This window comes from Maniola hyperantus, chromosome 24 (assembly GCF_902806685.2).
Source record: "Maniola hyperantus chromosome 24, iAphHyp1.2, whole genome shotgun sequence".
In the NCBI taxonomy this organism is placed as follows: Eukaryota; Metazoa; Arthropoda; class Insecta; order Lepidoptera; family Nymphalidae; genus Maniola; species Maniola hyperantus.
Window position 1 is genome coordinate 8,570,372 of NC_048559.1, and position 23,964 is coordinate 8,594,335.

At 40.3% G+C, this 23,964-nt stretch overlaps 1 protein-coding gene across 1 annotated transcript in view; it reads left to right on the forward strand.

Annotated features, from left to right (window-relative positions):
• The window catches only part of polybromo (protein), a 43,611-nt gene extending 19,743 nt beyond the window's left edge, over positions 1-23,868 (forward strand). The window contains exons 17-33 of the mRNA XM_034981449.2: positions 4,935-5,083; positions 5,527-5,645; positions 6,336-6,449; positions 8,066-8,232; positions 9,632-9,698; positions 10,620-10,725; positions 11,614-11,747; positions 12,634-12,753; positions 13,311-13,434; positions 14,561-14,752; positions 16,369-16,508; positions 19,112-19,214; positions 19,854-19,895; positions 20,180-20,390; positions 21,012-21,088; positions 22,575-22,734; positions 23,410-23,868. Coding sequence (XP_034837340.1) covers positions 4,935-5,083; positions 5,527-5,645; positions 6,336-6,449; positions 8,066-8,232; positions 9,632-9,698; positions 10,620-10,725; positions 11,614-11,747; positions 12,634-12,753; positions 13,311-13,434; positions 14,561-14,752; positions 16,369-16,508; positions 19,112-19,214; positions 19,854-19,895; positions 20,180-20,390; positions 21,012-21,088; positions 22,575-22,734; positions 23,410-23,689 — 2,305 coding nt within the window. The 3' untranslated portion in view covers positions 23,690-23,868. The remainder of the gene's footprint in view (positions 1-4,934; positions 5,084-5,526; positions 5,646-6,335; positions 6,450-8,065; positions 8,233-9,631; positions 9,699-10,619; positions 10,726-11,613; positions 11,748-12,633; positions 12,754-13,310; positions 13,435-14,560; positions 14,753-16,368; positions 16,509-19,111; positions 19,215-19,853; positions 19,896-20,179; positions 20,391-21,011; positions 21,089-22,574; positions 22,735-23,409) is intronic.
• Positions 23,869-23,964: the final 96 nt, after the last annotated feature.

The window sequence follows — 23,964 nt, forward strand, 5'->3', positions numbered from 1 at the left end:
CCCAGTGAAATAAATATACGTAACACGCGAAGACTTGCTTAAAGGGATCCTATATCACTAACGACTGCAATCCAAATTTATTTTTGCAAAGATCACTTTGTTGTAAGTCTTACTTAATAACTTATTCAATTTATAAAGAGAAAACGATATTTTTTTACGTTTACTATGAGTTTTTAGAAATATATAAAAACTAGCTTTAGCTCGTGACTTCGCCCGCGTGGACTTCATAAATTTCAAACCTCCATTTAACCCACTCAGGGGTGGAATTTCAAAAAATCCTTTCCTAGTGGATACCTTCTCTTTACCTACAAAGAACACACCCACCAAATTTCATGTATCTAGGACCAGCTGTTTAGATGTTTAGGCTGTGCGTTGATATATAAGTTAGTCAGGACTCTAAATTTTATATATATGGATACTACGTTAGTCCCCGCGTGACATAGGGATGACATTTCTTTGTTTACATATTAATGACGTCACATCATGGCTGACAGCGTTTTCTGCGTTTCAAATAAAAATAAAAACTGTATTTTTTAAAATTGGATTTATATATCCATCCTGCGTTTTTAATAATTGATATATTGAATAAAAATATTATTGATATATTTCGTTGTCTTAAGCAAAATACTATAATAAATAATGATTTATTGGACGAAATTAGATATGAGTCAAGTAGCCTATTACAAGCAAACTACGTGTTACATTATTTTATAATAGATTTTATCAGGTAATTATATAGGGCATTCATTTTGAATCGAAATTATTTTTATTTATTGATCGCACTAATTAATTAATATTGTTATAATGTCAATTAGTTTCTTCTTTGTTAATAATTTAGTAATATTAGGTAGGTACAAGTATGTTAATATGTATAAAATAGTTTCGATTATCAGTAAGAATGTCATATTAAACTTAAATTAACAGGTTATAGTAAGTACAACATAGTCTGAAGCATGGATTTAGAAGTAATAATTCTTATAACTTACATAAGTATTAGTAGGTATTTAAAAATTCTTTGGTCTAAAGTCTAAACATACAAATAGGATATGCAAATATAGTGTCGGTCGTGCAAATGATGATGATGATGATGATGTTTTAAAATCCGTTGCGTAGTCTAAAAGATCTAAGCGACTTTGTTTTATAATTTATACCATGTACAAATAGTTTCTCGTCATCACTCACAGATGGCGTTATATTACTTTACATGGTGTTTTTGACGTACTATTTACGAACAGATATAAGTAACTGAAGAGCCAGATTCATCATGAGAACGCTAAGATTCGTATTTCATTACGGAAAATTTTTGAAAGAAGATACCGTTTTTTTATGTATCTTTTATTCTTTTTATTGAACTAAGTTTATAATTATATATATAACTAGCTTATGCTCGCGACTTCGTCCGCGTGGACTACACAAATTTCACACCCCTATTTCACCCCCATAGGGGTTGAATTTTCAAAAATCCTTTCATAGCGGATACCTACGTCATAATAGCTATCTGCATGCCAAATTTCAGCCCGATCCGTCCAGTAGTTTGAGCTGTGCGTTGATAGATCAGTCAGTCAGTCACCTTTTCCTTTTATATAATATACTAGCTTATGCTCGCGACTTCGTTCGCGTGGACTACACAAATTTCAAACCCCTATTTCACCCCCTTAGGGGTTGAATTTTCAAAAATCCTTTCTTAGCGGATGCCTACGTCATAATAGCTATCTGCATGCCAAATTTCAGCCCGATCCGTCCAGTAGTTTGAGCTGTGCGTTGATAGATCAGTCAGTCAGTCACCTTTTCCTTTTATTATACTATATATAGCTCAATTACCACTCACTCACTCACTCACTGACTGACTCATTGACATAATTGTTCTCCTAGAAAGAGACAGAAAATGATATTATAATGTATGGGAGATATGTTCAGAAGTGGGATTCGAGTAGGGAAAAATTATGACATTTCAGAAAAACAAGATGGCGGCCGACCTGACTTTTGTAACTTTTTTGTTTTCCAACCGATTTTGTTACAACTTGCAGCTCTTGTAGATGTTAGTAAACGATTTTTAGAAAATGTAAAAAAAAATGGAAAAACAAGATGGCGGCCGAGATTTTCAAAAAATTCCCTCCTGTAAAATTTTGTATGAAACTTTTTTTTTTCACTAATACTTTCGTATAGAAGACAAAGATTCCTTTAGGGCAACATATGGAGGGAGCTGATGATTGAGGATTTCGGAGGCGGGTGAAGGGCACGCTCAAGGTATTGAAGATAGGTGGGAGGTGCTTGACCAAATGTCATTCGAAACCTCATCCAATTGCCAAAAATTTGAATTTTTTTTTAAAATTCCGAAAAAAAGATGGCCGCCATACAAATTTCGTCAGCGTCCATCTCGGAGGGTATCAAAGATGGAAGAGTGGTTTCTTGGCAAAAGATGATCAGGATCAAAAGGTCTACTCGATGGATTGAAAAAAAATTCAAAATGGCGGAATTTTTTTTTTCATACAAAATTTATGACTTTTTTAAAATTGTTCAAAATGGCGATTATAGACCTCGAGAGCTGCTTTAGCAGCTCGAGCAGCGAGCAAAATACTAGTATAATATATAGATAAATGATTAAACGAACTTCTCCTTCGTCCTCGAATCAGTAACGTCTAGATATAATTTAACACGATGTAGTACGCAAGGAGTCACCACTTCAGCACTGTTGTTTAGTTTTTTTTTTTTTATAACCCCTCGATTGGATGTAGACAACGTCACTCGCCTCACGGCCGTCGCACCGCCGCTTTTCATTTAGTTTAGACTAGCTTATGCTCGCGACTTCGTCCGCATGGACTGCAAAATTTCAAAACCCTATTTCACCCCCTTAGGAGTTGAATTTTCAAAAATCCTTTCTTAGCGGATGCCTACGTCATAATAGCTATCTGCATGCCAAATTTCAGCCCGATCCGTCCAGTAGTTTGAGCTGTGCGTTGATAGATCAGTCAGTCAGTCATTCAGTCAGTCAGTCAGTCAGTCAGTCAGTCAGTCAGTCAGTCACCTTTTCCTTTTATATATATAGATGATTGCGATTGCAACATTCGGGGTTATGAGGGCGGGCGGGTGTTACTGATTCTTCGGTTCTTCTTCGGTTTCGACGACCTCCCTGGCGCAGTGGTGAGCGCTGTGGTCTTAATAGTGGGAGGTTCCGGGTTCGATTCCTGGCAGGGGTTTGGAATTTTATAATTTCAAAATTTCTGGTCTGGTCTGGTGGGAGGCTTCGGCCGTGGCTAGTTACTACCCTACCGGCAAAGCCATGCCGCCAAGCGATTTAGCGTTCCGGTACGATGCCGTGTAGAAACCAAAGGGGTATGGGATTAATAAAAACTGCCATACCCCTTCTAGGTTAGCCCGCTGTCATCTTAGACTGCATCATCACTTACCACCAGATGAGATTGCAGTCAAGGGCTAACTTGTATCTGAATAAAATAAAATAAAAAATAAAAAAATAAAGGTAAGTTCGTTTAATCAGTAACGTCTAGATATTATTCAACACAATGTAGATGTTGAGAGTACGTGGAGGGAACGTCGCAATAAAAATAATATGAATGATGTAAGAAACTTTTGCTCATTCATTACAGTAACAAAAGAATATTACGTACAAAGAGTAATCGTCTTCAAAAATTGCAATATCTAAATATATAAAAGGAAACGGTGACTGACTGACTGATCTATCAACGCACAGCTCAAACTACTGGACGGATCGGACTGAAATTTGGCATGCAGATAGCTATTATGACGTAGGCATCCGCTAAGAAAGCATTTTTGAAAATTCAACCCCGAAGGGGGCGAAATAGGGGATTGAAATTTATGTAGTCCACGCGGACGAAGTCGCGAGCATAAGCTAGTTATAAATATAATTATAAACTTAGTTCAATAAAAAGAATAAAAGATACATAAAAAACGGTATCTTCTTTCAAAAATTTTCCGTAAGGAAACACGAAGCTTTGCGTTCTCATGATGAATCTGGCTCTTCAGTTACTTATATCTGTTCGTAAATAGTACGTCAAAAACACCATGTAAAGTAAAATAACGCCATCTGTGAGTTATCCCGTTATTGACTACCGGCCTGTTGTAAAACTTGGCAAAGGTAGTGGAACTGCCGCTACGCCCAGCGGTCTGTCTTATTGTATCTAGATTGACCCCAAGCTTAAACGCCATAGAAGTTAAGGCGTGTCGGGTGCTGTGGGAGGAAAACACGAAAACCTCAATTCCCTATCTTTCCAGGTGAACTTAATCCACTGGCTTAGCCTTTGAGGTGAAACACAATAGTCGGTCAGACTTTCGTAAGTTTTTGGTTCTGCCCATGTATATATAATACCTAAGCGTTTTTGCAGGGCATATTTCTGGGAGTTCCTTGAAGGAAGGCAGGTACAAAATAGATTGTTTTGTACCCACTTTGGACGTTTTAATAAATTCCATGATTTTTATAATTTATTGATCATTTGAAATAATTACTTGATCAATTTTAACTTTAGACAGCGTTTGCACTGCGTGCTGTCATAAGAGCAAATAAAGTCATGCATTTCTGTGAAAGCTGCGTTCTATAGGGTCATACTTTCAATAGGAAACAAAGAATCTAAATGATTTAGAACTATGTTTATATACCACGTAGTTATTATGTTGTGGTCTTAGCTTGTAAGCTATGCCTCGAGGCGCGTTCCCCCTCGAGAAGACCCTGTTGTCGTCGTCGTTTTTTGTCATGTAACCACAAATTCACGGTTTTCATATTTTTTCTTTACAATAAGACATTGCTACCTGCCAAATTTTAGGATTCTAGGTCAACAGGAAGTACCCTATAGGTTTTGATTCCATTGTCTTGACATACACGACAGGCAGACCACGAAGTGATCCTATAAGGGTTCCTTTTTCCTTTCGAGGTACGGAACCCTAATAAAACAATTTTCCAGACCCCACGAGACCTTCCACGTGCGTACACGCAAGTTCCTCCAACAAGAAGTGTTCAAGACGGAAACGCACCGCACGATTCCGTTGGACCACGTCATCGGACGTTGCTACGTCATGAACGTCAAGGAGTACTTCAAGTTCAGGCCGGAAGGTAAGGGCTTTTCTATGTTTGTCTGTTATATTTGCTGAAAAATGGGCTGACCTCATGAAAACTTTGAACTTGTTGAGAGACACCTCCAGTATCTTGTCTTCTGGAAGCTTATTATAAAGACGTATAGAATTACGAATAAATGAATTTCTAATTTTACTTAGCCTAGAGGCGGGCATTACAAGTTTATTTTTATTTCTAGTACTAGCTGATGCCCGCGACTTCGTCCGCGTGGAATTAGGTTTTTAAAAATCCCGTGGGAACTCGTTGATTTTCCGGGATAAAAAGTAGCCTATGTCACTCCAGGTCTTTATCTATACCCATGCAAAAATCACGCCAATCCGTTGCACCGTTGCGACGTGATTGAAGGACAAACCAACAAACAAACACACTTTCGCATTTATAATAAGGGTACTGCATACACTGTCATTTTTTTTTTTTTTTAGGTTATTTGGATAAAGACGTGTATGTGTGCGAGAGTCGCTACAACAGTAGAAATCGCTGGTTCAAGAAGATCAAAGTGTGGGAGGGCGCTGAGAAGGAAGCCACTCTTACCCCCAGAGAGGTGACGTATCATTTGAAGTGAAACACGCGCTAGATAATAGTACAGAAAGTGGAGCACAGTAGTACAATACCTAGCAGAAAATATTGTACATCGACGTTTAGAAAGAGATAGCAGTTTCGTAGAGCGTTGTCTCTGTCGTTGAGTCCAACAAAACGTCACATAGGTATGAGTGACAGAGACAGCGCTCTACGATGCCCAAATCTCTTTCTAAAGGTCGATGTACAATATTTCCTGCCAGTTACTGTACATTAACATAAATGTAATTTCGATGTTTCTTGGGGTTTACTTGTACACGATTTTTATATCTATCAATTTTGTTCAATACTTAGCGTTATTGTTATACTACCTAACAAAATCCAATACCAATAACCATTTGCCTCATTTGTAGTTTTAGTGATATGGTGTTTTTCAAACCCGCAATGTATAGCGTCCAAAACTGGGGTCAATGCCCCGCTACTATACGACTAGGTATTGACTCCGAGTGGCCTACTTACGCAACGTTCGTTGACCTCTAGCGTCAGTCAGATGTTTTATTTGCAATATGTCGTGAAATTTTACAAAATATAGAATGTTTTTTGTGGTATCATATCAGTAATCATCAGTGCTATAACCTGTCTTCGTTTTTGCTAGCGTTCTGGTTACACCCTGTATAGAAAACAATGACTGTATTCCTATCTGCGTCTTTCTCAGACCCCGTTGGAGCCAAACAGGACTGTGTCAGTATTCAGAGAACGAGTGGAGAAACACAAGGACGAACTTGCTGAACTTGAAGTTCTGGAGAATGTCCAGGAGAAGGAGAGACCTGTGAGTTTTACTTTTTGAATCAAGTTTTTTTATTAATTACTAACTTATGCTCGCGACTTCGTCCCCGTGGACTACACAAATTCCTAACCCATATTTCACCCCCTTAAAGGTTGAATTTTCAAAAATCCTTTCTTAGTGGACGCCTACGCTATAATAGTTAACTGCATGCCAAATTTCAGCCCTATCCATCCAATAGTTTGAGCTGTGCGTTGATAGATCAGTCAGTCAGTCAGTCACCTTTTATATATTTAGATAGGCAAACGCTTGTGAACTAGTTAATACAATATGGCGTCGATTGCAATATTGCTTAGAGAGGATGGAACAAGAACTTTGACTCTAAATTTTAGTGAACTTTAGATGGGCTCACACCTGCTCTGAAATCACAAGGTTTCATAGTTCTAAATTAAATTAACTTAAAATAAAATAGCCATTTATTCTACTACCCTATTTTCATAGTTACAAATTATTAAATATCATACCTATCAATATTCATCGTTATACAGTCTTTAACTTATTACAGTATACTTGTTATAATTTAATTAAATGTCAATTTGTTAATAATCGTCAAATTATTTTTAAAAAATATTATTAATATTGTGTTGTATGCTGTGTATTGTAAGTATATCAACGCCAAGTACGCCCATATATCAACACTTGCTGGTAAACTCAGCTCTGCTGCTTATGCTGTTAGAAAGAGTCGACAGGTAACTGACGTGGAAACTGCAAAAATTGTGTATTTTGCCTATTTCCACAGTATTATGTCTTACGGAGTCTTGCTATGGGGTAAAGATAGACGGCAGATATTGGGAAAATATTCGTATTACAAAAAAGGGCAATACGTGCAATTTATAATTTAAAACCGCGCGATTCCCTACGAGAGATATTTAAGGAAATAGGTATTCTTACAGTAGCTTCCCAATATATTTACAATAATATAATTTTTGTACGACAAAACATTCACAGTTACAAAAAAATCAGTGATCTCCATGATAGGCAAACTAGAAACAAAAATAAGCTAGCTACTCCTGCGCTCCGCCTCTGGAAGGTGGGAAAGTCATTTGTGGGAATGAGTGTAATATTTTATAATAAAATTCCACAAGCAATTTTAGACTTGCCTTTACACAAGTTTAAGAAATGTGTTAAAAGTATGCTCCTAAAAAAAGCATATTATACAGTCGCAGACTATGTAAACGATAAAAAAGCTTGGATTTGACTCGCTCCAGCAATGCACGGGGCTGCAATGGCTTGTATAGTACGGTATAATAACATTGTAAATTGAAAAATTAAAAAGAGCAACCGCCGAGTTTCTTGCTGGTTCTTCTCGGTAGGAACGGCATTCCGAACCAGTGGTAAATTAAAACTACCTGACTATTCATAAGCACTTTTAAAAAGTTTACATGAATAAAAAAACATTCTATTCTATTCTATTCTATGTCAGATTGTAATTTGGTAAATATTTACGGTAGAAGTCGCCCTTGGGCGTATGCCTCCCCCAGCTCTCTCCATGTCCGTCTTGTGCGTTCCTCATCCAAAGCGTTCCAATGACCTGACGGGGGAAAAAAACTATAGTTGAGTTTTATTTGCGCTTAATTTTTTTTTGTTTTCTTTATCATCAGGATGTGGTTATGTACAACCCACTGGGCACAGACGACGAGAACACCTATTACGAACAGTACAACACGGTGTGTTCGGGCGTCATCAAAACTGGCGACTTTGTATACGTGGTCACCGACGGAGGCAAGCAGATGATCGCTCAGGTCGACACTATATGGGAGACTGCCGAGTAAGTCATGCTGGCTCATTACTGAGCACGGGTCTCCTCTTGGAATGAGAAGGGCTTAGGAGTTGCCCAAGTGCTGATGGACAGACTTCACATGAGTTTGAGAACATTATGGAGAACTTTCAGGCATGATAGGTTTGACCTCCTCTCAGAATTACTTGTATTCATAGCATAATATTATAAATCGAATCTTTGAAATGGGCAACCGCGGATTTTCTTGGCAGAAAAGGCATTCAAAAGTATTTATAAAAGTTCAATTGTGTAAAAAATATTTTTATTTATTTATTTTATTTTATTCTGAACCAGTGGTAGATGCATTTGACGATTCCAAAGTATAGAAGGAACTATTAGAAGGAAACCCACTTTGATATACTTTAGAAGGCTTTTATTCACTGTTCACAAAGTGATTCTTAGTTATATCAGCACAAGACCAAACTACTCTTTCTACGCGCCATTTCAGAGTGACGTTTCTCAAAGATTCGCTTCTCCGCAGAGCACGCCACAGATAATACAATCACCTAGTTTTTATCCGTCTAACAATACTTGTAAAATTTTATTTGAATAAAAATATTTCTATTCTATTACTACCTAATTCACGACAGTTAGGGAACTTATAACAAAACATCGAGACTACGATGTCACTGGCGGGCGTCAAATGTTAACTGCATTTGACGCTAGGTAGCCTATGAAACGACCACTTTTCTTTGATTTCAAGTCACCCTAACCTAATAAGATAGCCTAATATTTGACACTAGCTTATGACCGCGACTTCGTCCGCGTGAATAACACAAATTTCAAACGCCTATTTCACCCCCTTAGGAGCTTAATTTTCAAAAATCCTTTCTTAGTGGATGCCTACGTCATAATAGCTATCTGCATGCCAAATTTCAGCCGGATCCGTCCAGTAGTTCGAGCTATGCGTTGATAGATCAGTCAGTCAGTCAGTCAGTCACCTTTTCCTTTTATATATTTAGATATCGTCGATTCAGGATCAAACCGAGAGCTCCCTCACTGTAGTTCACTATGCCCCAGTAACTATAAGTTCGATGACGAAAAAGGACAAAAGCTGGATGACATATCATTCGCCTTATAGCCGGCTCACTACAGAGCAGGGGTCTCCTCTCAGTATGAGAAGTGTTGGGCCATAGGCCACCACGCTGGCCAAGTGCGAATTGGCAGACTTCACACACCTTAGTGAACTCTCATCCATGTTTTCCTTCACCGTTAAAGCAAGTGATATATTTGATTAAAAACGCACATAACTCCGAAAAGGTAGAGGTGCGTGCCCAGGATAGAACCCCCGACCTCCGATTAGGAGGCGGACATCCTAACCACTAGGCTATCACAGCTTTTGTAAATCTTAATTTATTTTTAAATGTTATAATATTTTTATTTATTTCAGCAACAAATGCTACTTCCGTGGACCATTCCTGATCTTCCCATCTGAAGTGGCCAACATTATCAGTAAGGTAAATGACTATTTCAGTTTGCGTAATCATTATCACCACTATATCTTAGAAATCCAACATCTGACCATCAAAAAGGGTTATTAATTACCTATTTTGAATAAATCATTTGACTTGACTTGGCTTGACTTGACTTGAGTATGAGGCGGGGGGACGCCCCGTACACCCGCACGTCTCCCGCGCTCACCCGCACTGGGTTAGCGCGGGGGCTGTGCGGGGCGTTCCCACCCCGATGGCCATGTCGACCTGTCGTGTACTGCATCTATATAGTCTAAGCCGTTACGCGCAAGCATTACAAGCGTAAGAATTTATCTTCACTTTTTGGAATACGGGCGTATAAGCTTTGTCTACCTAATTCTTTAATATCTGTAAATTCAATATATCTCTTCGAAATAGGCGCGAAATACTTGACTTGTGCTTTCTACATAAAATTTTACGAAATAAAGTTAAATGTAGTAACCATCTCAATCGAATATCCTTTTCTGTTCCACATAGACACTCCCGCAGTTTTATATCCCCAAAAATCTTCCATATACCTTTCACCAAATCTCATCTAGGAAATCGGGCCCCAATTATGCGTATATGTGCAAAATTTAACGAAAAATCAAAAAAGATACCTGGCATCGATATATTTCATGACTCAGCTACTGCATTCAAAAAAAAGCTCTTATCATTTTACGGTGGGTTCATCTCCTAAGTAACTTAGTTATTAATTGTTTAGTTAAGTAGTTAGTTAAGTTCTTTTTATTTGTCTAGATATTTTGCAAATGCTGTGTACACATTTTATAGATACATTTATCAGCCTGTGTTTGTCTATAAGCGTCGTAGTTTGTGTTAAATTAATGTATTGTGTGTTCCTAATAAATAAAATAAATAAATAAAAATATATATATATAAATATTTGAACTGTATTGTATGTTGTAGCCATTCTACAAGCAAGAAGTGCTTCTAACAACGATGCACGATACAAGTCCACTGGTGGGCATCGTGGGCAAGTGCGGTGTCCTCGATTACGATGACTATCTCAAATGTGAGTACATGTCCTTTTTCCCCTTCAACTAAGCTTCGTATTTGTATTTAGATTTATGTTCAAATGAGTTTAAGTTGCCTGAAATAAGTAACTATTTATTTGTTTATGTATCTATATATATTCAAAAAATTCAAAGTCCTGATTGACTGACTGACTGACTGACTGACTTATATAGTCAAAGTCAAAGTCAAATGATTTATTCAAAATAGGTAATTAATAACTCTTTTTGATGGTCAGATGTTGGATTTGTAAGATATAGTGGTGATAATTATTACGCAAACTTTAAACTAAAGCTACGAGGGTTCCAAACGCGCCCAGGTCTGAGAAGAGCTCTCAACAAACTATATCAACGCACATTAAATTTATATTTTCAGTAATAAAGGGCTTTATTATTATTATATTATTGTTGCTGTGATAGCCTAGTGGTTAGGACGTCCGCCTTCTAATCGGAGGTCGGGGGTTCGATCCCTGGCACACACCTCTAACTTTTCGGATTCATGTGCGTTTTGATTAATTAAATATCACTTGCTTTAACGGTAAAGGAAAACATCATGAGGAAACCTGCATGACTGAGAGTTCTCCATAATGTTCTCAAAGGTGTGTGAAGTCTACCAATCCGCACATGGCCAGCGTGGTAGACGGGCCAAAACGCTTCTCACTCTGTAAAACGTTGCAGTAGCAACAGCAACGCGACAGCAGTAGCAATCCGACAGTTCATTTGCTGTCTCTCTTCTTCTTCTTATTTTGCTTTGTGGCTATTGCTGTCTCTCTCTAGCCGGACGTTTGACAGCAATGCTCGCGAGATTTACGCCTGTCGCGGGATACGTAATAACCCCGCCGTGCTCTGTAGTGAGCCGGCGATCAGGATATTATTGGTCCGTTTCGCAGGTCGTCCGACGGAGTTAGCGGAGACGGACATATACGTGTGCGAGTCCGTGTACGACGAGTCGAACCGCATCGCCAGGAAACTCAAGTCCGGACTAAGGAAATTTGAACACACCAAGGACGTCACCGTCGACGAGGTAATTGCTTAATCAATAGGGCTCCGTAAACCCTTTGGTTACGGAACCCTAAAAATCTAAATATATAAAAGGAAAAGGTGACTGACTGACTGACTGGTCTATCAACGCCCAGCTCAAACTACTGGACGGATCGGGCTGAAATTTTGCATGCAGATAGCTATTATGACGTAGGCATCCGCTAAGAAAGGATTTTTGAAAACTCATCCCCTAAGGGGGTTAAATAGGGGTTTGAAATTTATGTAGTCCACGCGGACAAAGTCGCGGGAATAAGCTAGTAAAAAATAAAATTGATCTATGTAAATAAATAAAAATAAAAATGTACGTACGCGCATAACTGGTCTGGTGGGAGGCCTCGGCCGTGGCTAGTTACCACCCTACCGGCAAAGCCGTGCCGCCAAGCGATTTAGCTTTCCGGTACGATGCCGTGTAGAAACCAAAGGGGTATGGGTTTAATAAAAACTGCCGTACCCCTTCCAGGTTAGACCGCATCCATCTTAGATTGCATGATCACTTACCACCAGTACCCGTAGTACAAGATTTTACGTCTCACCAAACCAAACCAAATTCGAGAGTCGAAAAACTTCCGCGTTACAGTAAACTGGATCTTAAATGCCTTGTTTTAAAGCTCAAGTTTGTCTACACTTCTACAGCCAGCGCTCCAAGCGGAAACATTGCGAAATTAAAATCAGTGGCATTGAATATTTGACTTCAATTCAAGGCTGTTTAGGTCAATTTTACTGTAACGCGGAAGTATTTCGACTCTCGAATTTGGTTTGGTTTGGTGAGACGTAAAATCTTGTACTACGGGTACAGGTGAGATTGCAGTCAAGGGCTGACTCGACACAAGTGACACTGGTTATATTTTTTTTAATGACTATTTTTTCAGATTTATTACTTCCCCAAACCCTTGGGTCCGCCCGCCTTAGCGACAGCCCAAGACGTGCAGTCGACTTCGAGCGCCTTCACACAGAAGCCGTTCAACCCTAACGTCAACGCTGACTCCATGGTGAGTGTGACACGCCGTTACAAACTGAGACGTGACAAATAAAACGATAAAGTGACTGACTGACTGACTCTCCCGAGGGTTCCGTACTCAGGTATTTTTTCGATAAATAAAAATGTGTTTTAGAATGTACCTACAGGTAAAACCCTTTCATATCATACCCGACTTCGTATAAGTTATCTTACTTTGAAAATTGAAAATACTAATTATTTGTTCATTAACACATTTTTTTGTGATGTAACCACAAATTCACGGTTTTCGGATTTATTCCTTTACTTGTGCTATAAGACCTATCTACTTGTCAAATTCCATGATTCTAGGTCAACGGGAAGTACCCCATAGGTTTTCTTGATAGACAGACAGACAACAAAGTGATCCGATAAGAGTTCCTTTTTCACTTTTTGATGGTTGGTTGTTGCATTTGTAAGATGATATAGTTGTGACAATTTTGACGCGAACTTAAAACTAGAGCTATAGGAGCATTTGAGGTACGGAACCCTAAATAGACAAACAGATACACTTTCGCATGTATAATATTAGTATGGATTTGTATGTTCCAGGACGGCAAGCCTCAGTTCACGAATCTCATCAACACGACGATCGGCAGCCAGGACGTGGAAATGCTCCTGGAGAACTCCCTCGACGATTCTTCCTTGGCGTCGCCCGCCACGCCGCTGTCGATAGGTACAGCACGCGGCCGAAAGTGATGAACATCGGCCTTTAGAATGATACTAGCTGATGCCCGCGACTTCGTCCGCGTGGAATTAGGTTTTTAAAAATCCCGTGGGAACTCTTTGATTTTCCGGGATAAAAAGTGCTTGTAAATATTGTCATAGATACAAAAATCAATCGGGAATCAGTATGATGGTTCTGCCAGACGCTTGCGACAAACAGCAAACACTGGCGAGCGTGGTGTTTGGGCATGTTTGCCAACGCTAGTCGTTCAATCCGATTGGGTGTAAGTCAAACACTGTATAAAAATGTACTCTGCGGTGTTTGCCGTACAGCAAGCCGATGCTTGATATATGTTGCTGTATGCCGCAAGCATCTGGTGGCACCATGACCATTATAATAAGCTTAGTAAGATCGAAAGATACATAAATCAAACGTATCTTTTTTCAATAATTAAAAAAGAAAAATCATTTCCTGCCATGTGACACAGCTATTATTTTCGCATCTTCAGCCATGACACATCCCTAATATATCTTCGCGATTAGTACATTAAAAACGCAATGTAAAGTAATACAACGCCATCTGTGAGTGATACCGAGAAATTATCTAAATATATAAAAGGAAAATCTGACTGACTGGACGGATCAGGCTGGAATTTGACATGCACATAGCTATTATGACGTAGACGTCCGCTAAGAAAGGATTTTTGAAAATTCAACCCCTAAGGGGGTAATAGGGGAGTTTGAAATTTGTGTAGTCCACGCGGACGAAGGTGCGAGCATAAGCTAGTTCACCATAATTGGCGAGACGATAGGGTCGTCTCTAGATGATCATATATATAAGTCCCGCATATTGCTAATGTGCGTGGCCGCCATTTTAGTGACGTCAGCACTAGACTGAAGTTTGAAAAGGGCTGAAGTAAATAATCCAGATATCATAGAATTTCGTAAAGTAACGCCTGCTTCTATCCAACATACGAGTTTTAGGGCTCCGTACCCGAAGGGTGCCTATTACTAAACCTCCGCTGTCCGTCCGTCTATCCGTCCGTCCGTCCGTCTGTCTGTATCTCGAGAACTGTAATAGGTAGAAAGTTGAAATGTAATATTTTATTTTTTTAAATAAAATGTTATTGTTTCAGGCGGCAACAGTAACCCCTACAACCCGTCAATGACGCCCTCGTCGACTCAGGAGCGAACCAGCCAGGCTGCGGTCACGCCGGCCAGCGGCAAGAAGAAGAAAGAACAGAAGCAGAAGATCGTCACCGGCTACATCCTCTACTCTTGCGAAGTGCGCAAGGCTATCGTGGCCAACAACCCTGAATCTACATTTGGTAACATTTTTTTTATCCATATGGTAAAGCTGATGATGATGATGATTACTAGATGATGCCCGCGACTTCGTTCGCGTAATTTTTTAAAAATCCCGTGGGGACTCTTTGATTTTCGGAATTTCCGGGACGTAAAGCTACCTCTGTGCCAAGTTTCATGTAAATTTTAAACGGATTAACGGATAGGCCTAAAAGAATCCCGTGGGAACTCTTTGATTTTCCTGGATAAATAGTAGCCTATGTCCGTCCTCGGGATGTAAGCTAACTTTCTACCTTTCATCGATATCAGTTAATCTGTTGGGCCGTGAAAAGCTAGCAGACAGACAGATAAATGATTATGTATTATAAGGGATAAGAAAGCTCAAAGTCACTCAGCGGGCGATGGAGAAAGCTATGCTTGGAGTTTCTCTACGTGATGAAATCAGAAATGAGGAGATCCGTAGGAGAACTAGAGTGACTGACATAGCACAACAGGTTGCGAAGCTGAAGTGGCAATGGGCAGGGATTTAATTTAAAATATAAGCTAAAATCCTATTATATTAACAAATTGTAATGATCCCCATTTTTGTATGAAATGTAATGTAATGAGAGTTTCTATAAACAATTTATATTGTTTATAGAAACACTATTATTATTATTATGTATTAAGAAGTAGATGGAATGACACACTTTTTAAACCTTCGTGGTTTTTTGCTGTGTCTAAATTGGATTTGATAAACATTCTCTATGTTGGTAATTTAAAAAAAAAAAAAAAGAAAAAAAACATAGTTCGTAAAACCGATAGACGTTGGGGTCCCAAGGTGCTGGAATGGCGACCTCACACCGGAAGACGCAGTGTTGAAGACCCCTACTAGCTGGACGGACAACATCAAACGAGTCGCAGCGAGCCGCTGGATTCAGGTGGCGCAAGACCGTGGCGTGTGGAAGTCCTTACAAGAGACCTATGTCCAGCAGTGGACGTCTATCGGTTGATGAAAATGAAAATGAAAATCTTTTTTATTCGTATAAACTTTTACAAGTGCTTACGAATAGTCGGATGCATCTACCACTGGTTCGGAATGCCTTTCCTGCCGAGAAGAACCAGCAAGAAACTCGGCGGTTGCTCTTTTCAAATATTTGATATAGGTACAAAATTATGCCATGTATAAAATAGTATTTGCAGTCTTGTGCGTTGCTGGAACGAGCTGCAGGTCCAATCCACGCTCTTTTATCATTTAGATAATCTTCAATTGTGTAATATGCTTTTTTCAGGAGCATATTTTTAATAGATTTTTTAAACTTGTGCAAAGGTAAGTCCAAAATAGTTTGCGGGATTTTATTATAAAAGGTAATACCAATACCCACAAATGACTTTTGGACTTTCCTGAGGCGGAAGGCAGGAGCTGCAAGTTTGTCTCTGTTTCTAGTTAGTCTATTGTGTAGATCACCAATTTTCTTGTAACTAAGAATATTTTGTCTTACAAAAATTATGTTATTATAAATATATTGAGAGGCTACAGTAAGGATATCTATTTCCTTAAATTTCTCTCGAAGGGAATCGCGTGGTCTTAAGTTATAAATTGCGCGTATTGCCCTTGATGATGATGATGATGGATTGTAAGGATTAATGTTCGTTTTAGGCGAGATATCCCGTATAGTGGGCAACGAGTGGCGATCTCTGCCCGCCGTCACCAAGCAGAGCTGGGAGGAGCGCGCGGCCAAGTGCAACGAGGAGACCTCCGCCAGGCTCGCGGAGGAGATGCGGGAACTGACGCAGCACGTGAGTTGCATTAATGTTCGTTTTAGGCGAGATATCCCGTATAGTGGGCAACGAGTGGCGATCTCTGCCCGCCGTCACCAAGCAGAGCTGGGAGGAGCGCGCGGCCAAGTGCAACGAGGAGACCTCCGCCAGGCTCGCGGAGGAGATGCGGGAACTGACGCAGCACGTGAGTTGCATTAATGTTCGTTTTAGGCGAGATATCCCGTATAGTGGGCAACGAGTGGCGATCTCTGCCCGCCGTCACCAAGCAGAGCTGGGAGGAGCGCGCGGCCAAGTGCAACGAGGAGACCTCCGCCAGGCTCGCGGAGGAGATGCGGGAACTGACGCAGCACGTGAGTTGCATTAATGTTCGTTTTAGGCGAGATATCCCGTATAGTGGGCAACGAGTGGCGATCTCTGCCCGCCGTCACCAAGCAGAGCTGGGAGGAGCGCGCGGCCAAGTGCAACGAGGAGACCTCCGCCAGGCTCGCGGAGGAGATGCGGGAACTGACGCAGCACGTGAGTTGCATTAATGTTCGTTTTAGGCGAGATATCCCGTATAGTGGGCAACGAGTGGCGATCTCTGCCCGCCGTCACCAAGCAGAGCTGGGAGGAGCGCGCGGCCAAGTGCAACGAGGAGACCTCCGCCAGGCTCGCGGAGGAGATGCGGGAACTGACGCAGCACGTGAGTTGCATTAATGTTCGTTTTAGGCGAGATATCCCGTATAGTGGGCAACGAGTGGCGATCTCTGCCCGCCGTCACCAAGCAGAGCTGGGAGGAGCGCGCGGCCAAGTGCAACGAGGAGACCTCCGCCAGGCTCGCGGAGGAGATGCGGGAACTGACGCAGCACGTGAGTTGCATTAATGTTCGTTTTAGGCGAGATATCCCGTATAGTGGGCAACGAGTGGCGATCTCTGCCCGCCGTCACCAAGCAGAGCTGGGAGGAGCGCGCGGCCAAGTGCAACGAGGAGACCTCCGCCAGGCTCGCGGAGGAGATGCGGGAACTGACGCAGCACGTGAGTTGCATTAATGTTCGTTTTAGGCGAGATATCCCGTATAGTGGGCAACGAGTGGCGATCTCTGCCCGCCGTCACCAAGCAGAGCTGGGAGGAGCGCGCGGCCAAGTGCAACGAGGAGACCTCCGCCAGGCTCGCGGAGGAGATGCGGGAACTGACGCAGCACGTGAGTTGCATCATATTGGATACAGGCTTAGCTGGGTTAAACGGGTATACTGGCTGTACAATTTAATCTTTGTAGTCTTACGTCGAGCGGAATTTTTCAGGGGATGCCTGAAAAACAGCGCTGAGGTAGTGTACCCACATACACTACTACAGCATTACGCTGAGGCAATTCCCTTTTCTGGGACAGCTATGCGCCACAGACACGCATTCGGGTTTATGTCAGACATTTATTTTATTTTATTTTAGATTAATTTTACTGTAATTCCATGCAATTCGGCTGGGAAAATCGCCGCCTCTATACACGTACAGTCGTACACTATCTATAGGAGCTAAGTAAGTGCGATGGTTTTCTCGGTTGAAATGCATGGAAAGCCGTACGTATTAGTTAAGTATTTGTGATCTTTTTGTCTTCATGCTCTGTTTTTTGTTGTGTTTTTTTTTGTTTTGTTTATGTACGTTTGTCTGGTGTTGTTCTGTTTTGTACTGTGCGCTATGGTCCCAAATAAAAGGTTATTTATTTATTATTTATTTATTTATTTATGTATGTCTATTATATTTTATTTGTATGTATTAGTGTATTAATAATATGTATTTTATATTCTTACTAGCTTATGCTCGCGACTTCGTCCGCGTGGACTACTCAAATTTCAAACCCCTGTTTCACCCTCTTAGGGGTTGAATTTTTAAAAATCCTTTCTTAGGGGATGCCTACATCATAATAACTATCTGCATGCCAAATTTCAGCCCGATCCATCCAATAGTTTGAGCTGTGCGTTGATAGATCAGTCAGTCAGTCAGTCAGTCATTCAGTCAGTCAGTCACCTTTTCCTTTTATATATTTAGAGATTATATGGTTTAGTTTATTTAGCTATTGGTATTTAGGTTTATTTTACACCACCTCCCATTGTCCATTTGTTCGTTTCCTCCCTAGCGTTAAGGTTGTCTGGAAGAGATCGCTATTTAGCGATAAGAGACCGCCTTTTTGTACCTACTTATTAAGATTTCTTTTTGTAACCTGTCATTTGTGTTTCTGTGGTGCAATAAAGTATATACATACATACATACATAATTCTTACAATGGCCAATAAGTCTATCCACTGCTATAACGCAGAGGTAGGACCTTTAGAAGGAGTAAGCGGATTTGTTGAGCAATGGGGCCAATTCTCGTGTACACAATCTCTAAACTAAATTAATAGGTCTAAATCTAGTGCTATCCTTTTCCGCAAGCAACATTATGAGAGGGATAGCAATAGATTTAGATTTGTCATTTTAGTTTAGTTTAGAGATTGTGTACAAAGGAATTAGCCACACTGTCTGTGTCGTTGAGACCGACAAAACGTCATATAGGTTTGAGTGACAGAGACAACTCTACAAAGCCAGAATGTCATTCTACAGGCCGATGTACATTAGTTTCTACATCGTACTGTATGTTACTTTGGCAGACTCCCATGGAGATGACGTACGAGTGTGCGTGGGACACGTGCGACTACCAGTTCGAGGAGCTCGCCGACTGCATGGAGCACTGCATCGGCGACGGCGGCAACAGTAACTATACTATACTCTATCCACGGAGAGAAGTTCGTATAGGGCTCTCTCTGTTACGTTATCTCATACAAATGACAGAGACAAAAAGTCAGTGGGCGTTAACCAATCGCTGAGTTGGCCCTCTTGAGTTTTTTGTAATTTTTATTTGTATGGGACTAGCTTATGCTCGCAACTTCGTCCCCGTGGACTACACTAATTTCAGCCCCCTTAGGGGTTAATTTTCAAAAATCCTTTCTTAGCGGATGTTTAAATACAAATATTCTGGGTAAACAGTGGAGATGTTACAAAAACAAAAAGATACAGCCAAATTCTGCCTATTAGCATTATGATATACTTAACCACATGTACATAGTTTTTATAAAATTAGTCACATCAAATACTTTGTTCCAAAAAAAAAATAGTACTACAAATGTCAAAAATAAAATAAAACTTTTTTCTTTACGTAGTAATAACTATCTGCATGCCAAATTTCAGTCCGATTCGTCCGAGTAGTTTGAGCTGTGCGTTGATAGATCAGTCAGTCAGTCAGTCACCTTTTCCTTGTATATACGAGTATTATATAGATTTGCGCGCACGTACATACGTGTTGTACACACTTTCTGTGATAATAATATGTCTGTCACATTCCATTGCTGCCAGTGATCGGAACATTGGTTGAGACCAAGAAGACTAAGCTGGAGCGTGAGTATCGTACATTAGGATCTTTTGTTATTTCGGTTAACAAGGCCTCGTCCATCCCTCGTAGCTTTAAGTTTACGTAGTTATTTATTAAGTATGACCATCATTATTTTACAACTTTCACAATTGACAATCAAAAAGTGTAGCTAACGGCAAGCGGCGCAAGTATGCCTTTCTCATCGAGAGTTACATTTTTGTTTCGTTTGCCGTGGAGACCCTGGGGCCAGGAGGCTTAGTCTAATCAATTGCATAAACAATTCCCTTTCCACCAACATGTGCGACGGCAGCGGGTCACGTCCAACAACACTACCGCACGGGCGGCGCGCCCACCAACAGCACGAGCGGCAACAGCGAGTACCCCTGCCTCTGGCGGAGCTGCGCCCGAGTGCGCAAGGGGCAGGCGCCGTTCCCGAACTTACCGCGGCTACTGAGGCATGTGCGCGACTTGCACGTCAACAAGGGGAATGGACGACCCATGGCTGTGCACGAGCGATCCAGGTCAGTGCGACTTAGTTTCCGAAATTCGCTAATAGATGTCGCCACAGTCCTTCTACGTCGCGGTAAAGATCTTCGGGCAGTATTCGGACTGTAAAAACTAACTCCACCTGCTTGACTTGGATATTGGACGCCATATAAGTTGCTCACGAGCGACCCAGGTTAATGTATAACCTTCCTAATGCATTCAGTCGCTGTAATTAATTGTTCAGATAGCGTTAGTAATTCTACATTTATGTCAATAAGGTTAATTGAAGACCAATGTCGGTGCACGAGAGATCCTGCTGCGCGATTGTACAATGTCACGTTCGCAATCACCTCTGATTGGTTGACGCTCGCTCACTATTGGCTACAATGCATTGTTGCAACAAGAATCGCACAAATTCAGCCAATCAGAACATTTGAGATTGTAATAATGATTGATGCAGGTTTTAGACAATCGCCCTACTGGTTAGTTTAAAACACCTAATAGTTTAGAACCTTTAGGTATTTTTATGGCTAATAGATGGCGCCACAAATGTTCTAAATTGCGATAAACATTCGTTTGCTCAAACTATGGTAATTATCATTCTATTCTTCCGCTGTCTTCATTATATAATTTATGACAGTTTTCTTTTGTTTCAGGAACCACATGCCGTCTTCCAAGAAGCCGCCAAAACAATACGTGACCGGAATCCGCAGCGGGCTCATGTCGCCGGGAGGTCAGATTTTTATTCTGTTTTATTTTTAACAGACTTCAAAAAAGGAGGAGGTTCTCGATTCGTCGGAACGTTTTTTTAACATAATCTGAATTACTCAACGGAAATGAAAATATGAAAGTTGCGCGCTCGGGGCGCATGATAAGTCCCTAACAAAGCTTATATTACTGTATACTATTGTTTTTATTATGACTATAAGTATTAAGATTAATACACGTTATGCGACAGTCAGACAATAGGTGGACGCAGGAGAGCACAGTCTGGTGTCCACGCTACATAACGCGTCGCCGTGGCAGGCCCCGCACGCGCTGGCGCGCAGATCTGGAGGAATTTGATGGCCTTGGTGCGCTCTGGATGCGTCTGGTCGCTAACAGGGATACCTGGAAGAAAAAGGGGGAGGCCTTTGCCCGCGTTTGGGATGACCTCTGAATTATTAGAGCTAGATATACCTTATAAGCAATATTAATAAAAAAAAAAAAAAAAAAAAAAAAAAAAAAAAAAGGTATTAATAATTTGAAAAAAATGAACGAAAGTAAAAAGAAAAAAGAAAAAAAAAAATTTAGAGGTAGGCTTATTTATTTATTTATTTATTTTATAAGTATTAAGACTATATTATATTATATTATAAACTAGAAAACAACACCAAAATAAGTTGATTTGTAAATAAAGAAACTAAATGGCGCTATTTAATCGATAACATTTCATGACGTAGTCCCGAACAAAATTTACCGCCGACAGTAGTCGCACTAACGGAGTTTTCTGCAAACTGGACTATATATAGAAGTTTCAAGATACAACCGTCGGCCCAGCTGGCGCTACCGAGCACAACCAACCGCTCGGTGGGAGATCTCCCTTTGGTACGGTCGAGCCTGCACACCGCTCCCGTACAATTTTTTTTATTTTAAGAAACAGGATTACAAGGCATAAAAAAAATTCTGACGAATTGAGAACCTCCTCCTTTTTTTGAAGTCGGTTAAAAACATTCGAAATAAAATAATGGCAAGAATAGAAATAGAAATAGTTTTTTATTTGCCAGAATGTGGTACAATTTGGTCTTAAATCTATTTTGAGCCCTTGACATTCAACCAATAATTTGGTGTGCAACTTATTATAGTAACTACATTATCATAGAATAATAAAGTGTGAAAATTAACAATCAATAATCTACTTAACTTATTTATATTTAAATGTATCTATCTAGAAAGTACCTAATGTTAACAATATGATTTTATTCAAATATAAAAAACCCCTGTCAAGTCAATAATAATTATTAAAAAAAAAGAAGTATACATGTTCTTCAGTTAAAAAAATAGAAATAACAATCTTAGAATAACACCACAATAGTTAAGGTCATATCCATATCAATGAGTCAGTCATATCAATCATAAATTATTAAATATAAACATTTTATCCGCCTCTTTAAAATTAAAAAAAAAGTCACTTATAAGGTTTTAGATACTCCTTAATTGAATGATGACATCTGTTGCAGGCATGTCCCCCATGGCACGCAACACACCATCCCCTGGCGCGGGCGAGTCTAGCGGCGCGGCCATCGCTCTAGGGGCCCCGGCGCGGGCGGGCCACGACCCGCTCTTCGTGCCCGCACCCCCCCGGGCACAAAGGGTTACCCACTCCGAAGCTTACATCAGGTAACAACTACCCTCTTTTTAGCAATCCATTTTTTGTGCCATGCCCCTTGTTGGGGAGGGATTCAAAACAAATTGTATATTTTCTTGATCACAATAATTATTCACTATTTTCAGGTTCACAGTACTTCAAGTTCTAGTTCTTCTCAGTTCAAAGGCAGGAGGCGAAGTGATTCTATACAACAACATCGATCTTATATCTAATTCTCCCACTCGGCAAGCTCATACGGTCATACCGAGCGGGAGTAAAGGCGATCGCGGGTGCTGAAGGCGTAGCGGGGAGCGGGGGTGTTGGCAGTCGACCAATCAGCGTCAGTCATCGCCAGCGCTGCGCGTGGCTCGAAGCTCCCGTCCGCAACACCCCTATTTTTAACGACCTCCCTGGTGCAGTGGTCTTATAAGCGGGCAGTCCCGAATTCGATTCCCGGTAGGGGCAATTTGGGAATGTATAATTTCTAAATTGTCTCTGGTCTGGTCTGGTGAGAAACTTCGCCGCGGTTAATTACCACCTTACCGGTAAAACCGAGCTGCCTACAGATTTAACGTTCCGGTACGATGCCGTGTAGAAACCGATAAGTGGTACTATGGGTTTAATAAATACTGCTTATACCTCTTTTAAACCTCCTGTATTCCTCTAGAAAACTATTTATTAACTAATTAAATACATTTTTTTCACAGATATATTGAGGGTCTACACTCAGAACAGAAATACATAACCCCGTGGGAGAAATCCCTCACCCCAATGCCGGCGAACCCGGACCCCGCACACTTCAACATGCACAAGCTGCCTTCGTACTGGCTCACCGAGGACACCGTCAACGGATACTTGCAGCAAGACAAGACTGTCGCAGAGACGGACATACAGAAGATGGATCAAAACACCAAGATCTTGAAAGGCCTTTGCGCCCTACGCGACTTTATGATGAGAGATGCACTCGCTATTTATAAAAGCTTCTGAAAAAGGAGTAATTATGATTTTTTACTAACAAGAAAAAGTAATAGTAATTACTAATTATGTAAGATTAAGAAAAAGTAATAGTAATAATAATTACTAATTAAGTAAGGTTAAGGTGTTTTTTTTTTAGTAAAAAGAGTAAAATTAGGTATTGACTTATCAATAAAGCTTATTCGATTTTATTGAGTTTTTTATTTTAATACTTTATCGCGATTAATATCATGATTTATATTGTAATTAGATAAGTCACATAGATATAAACTGTAAATATTTTAAAT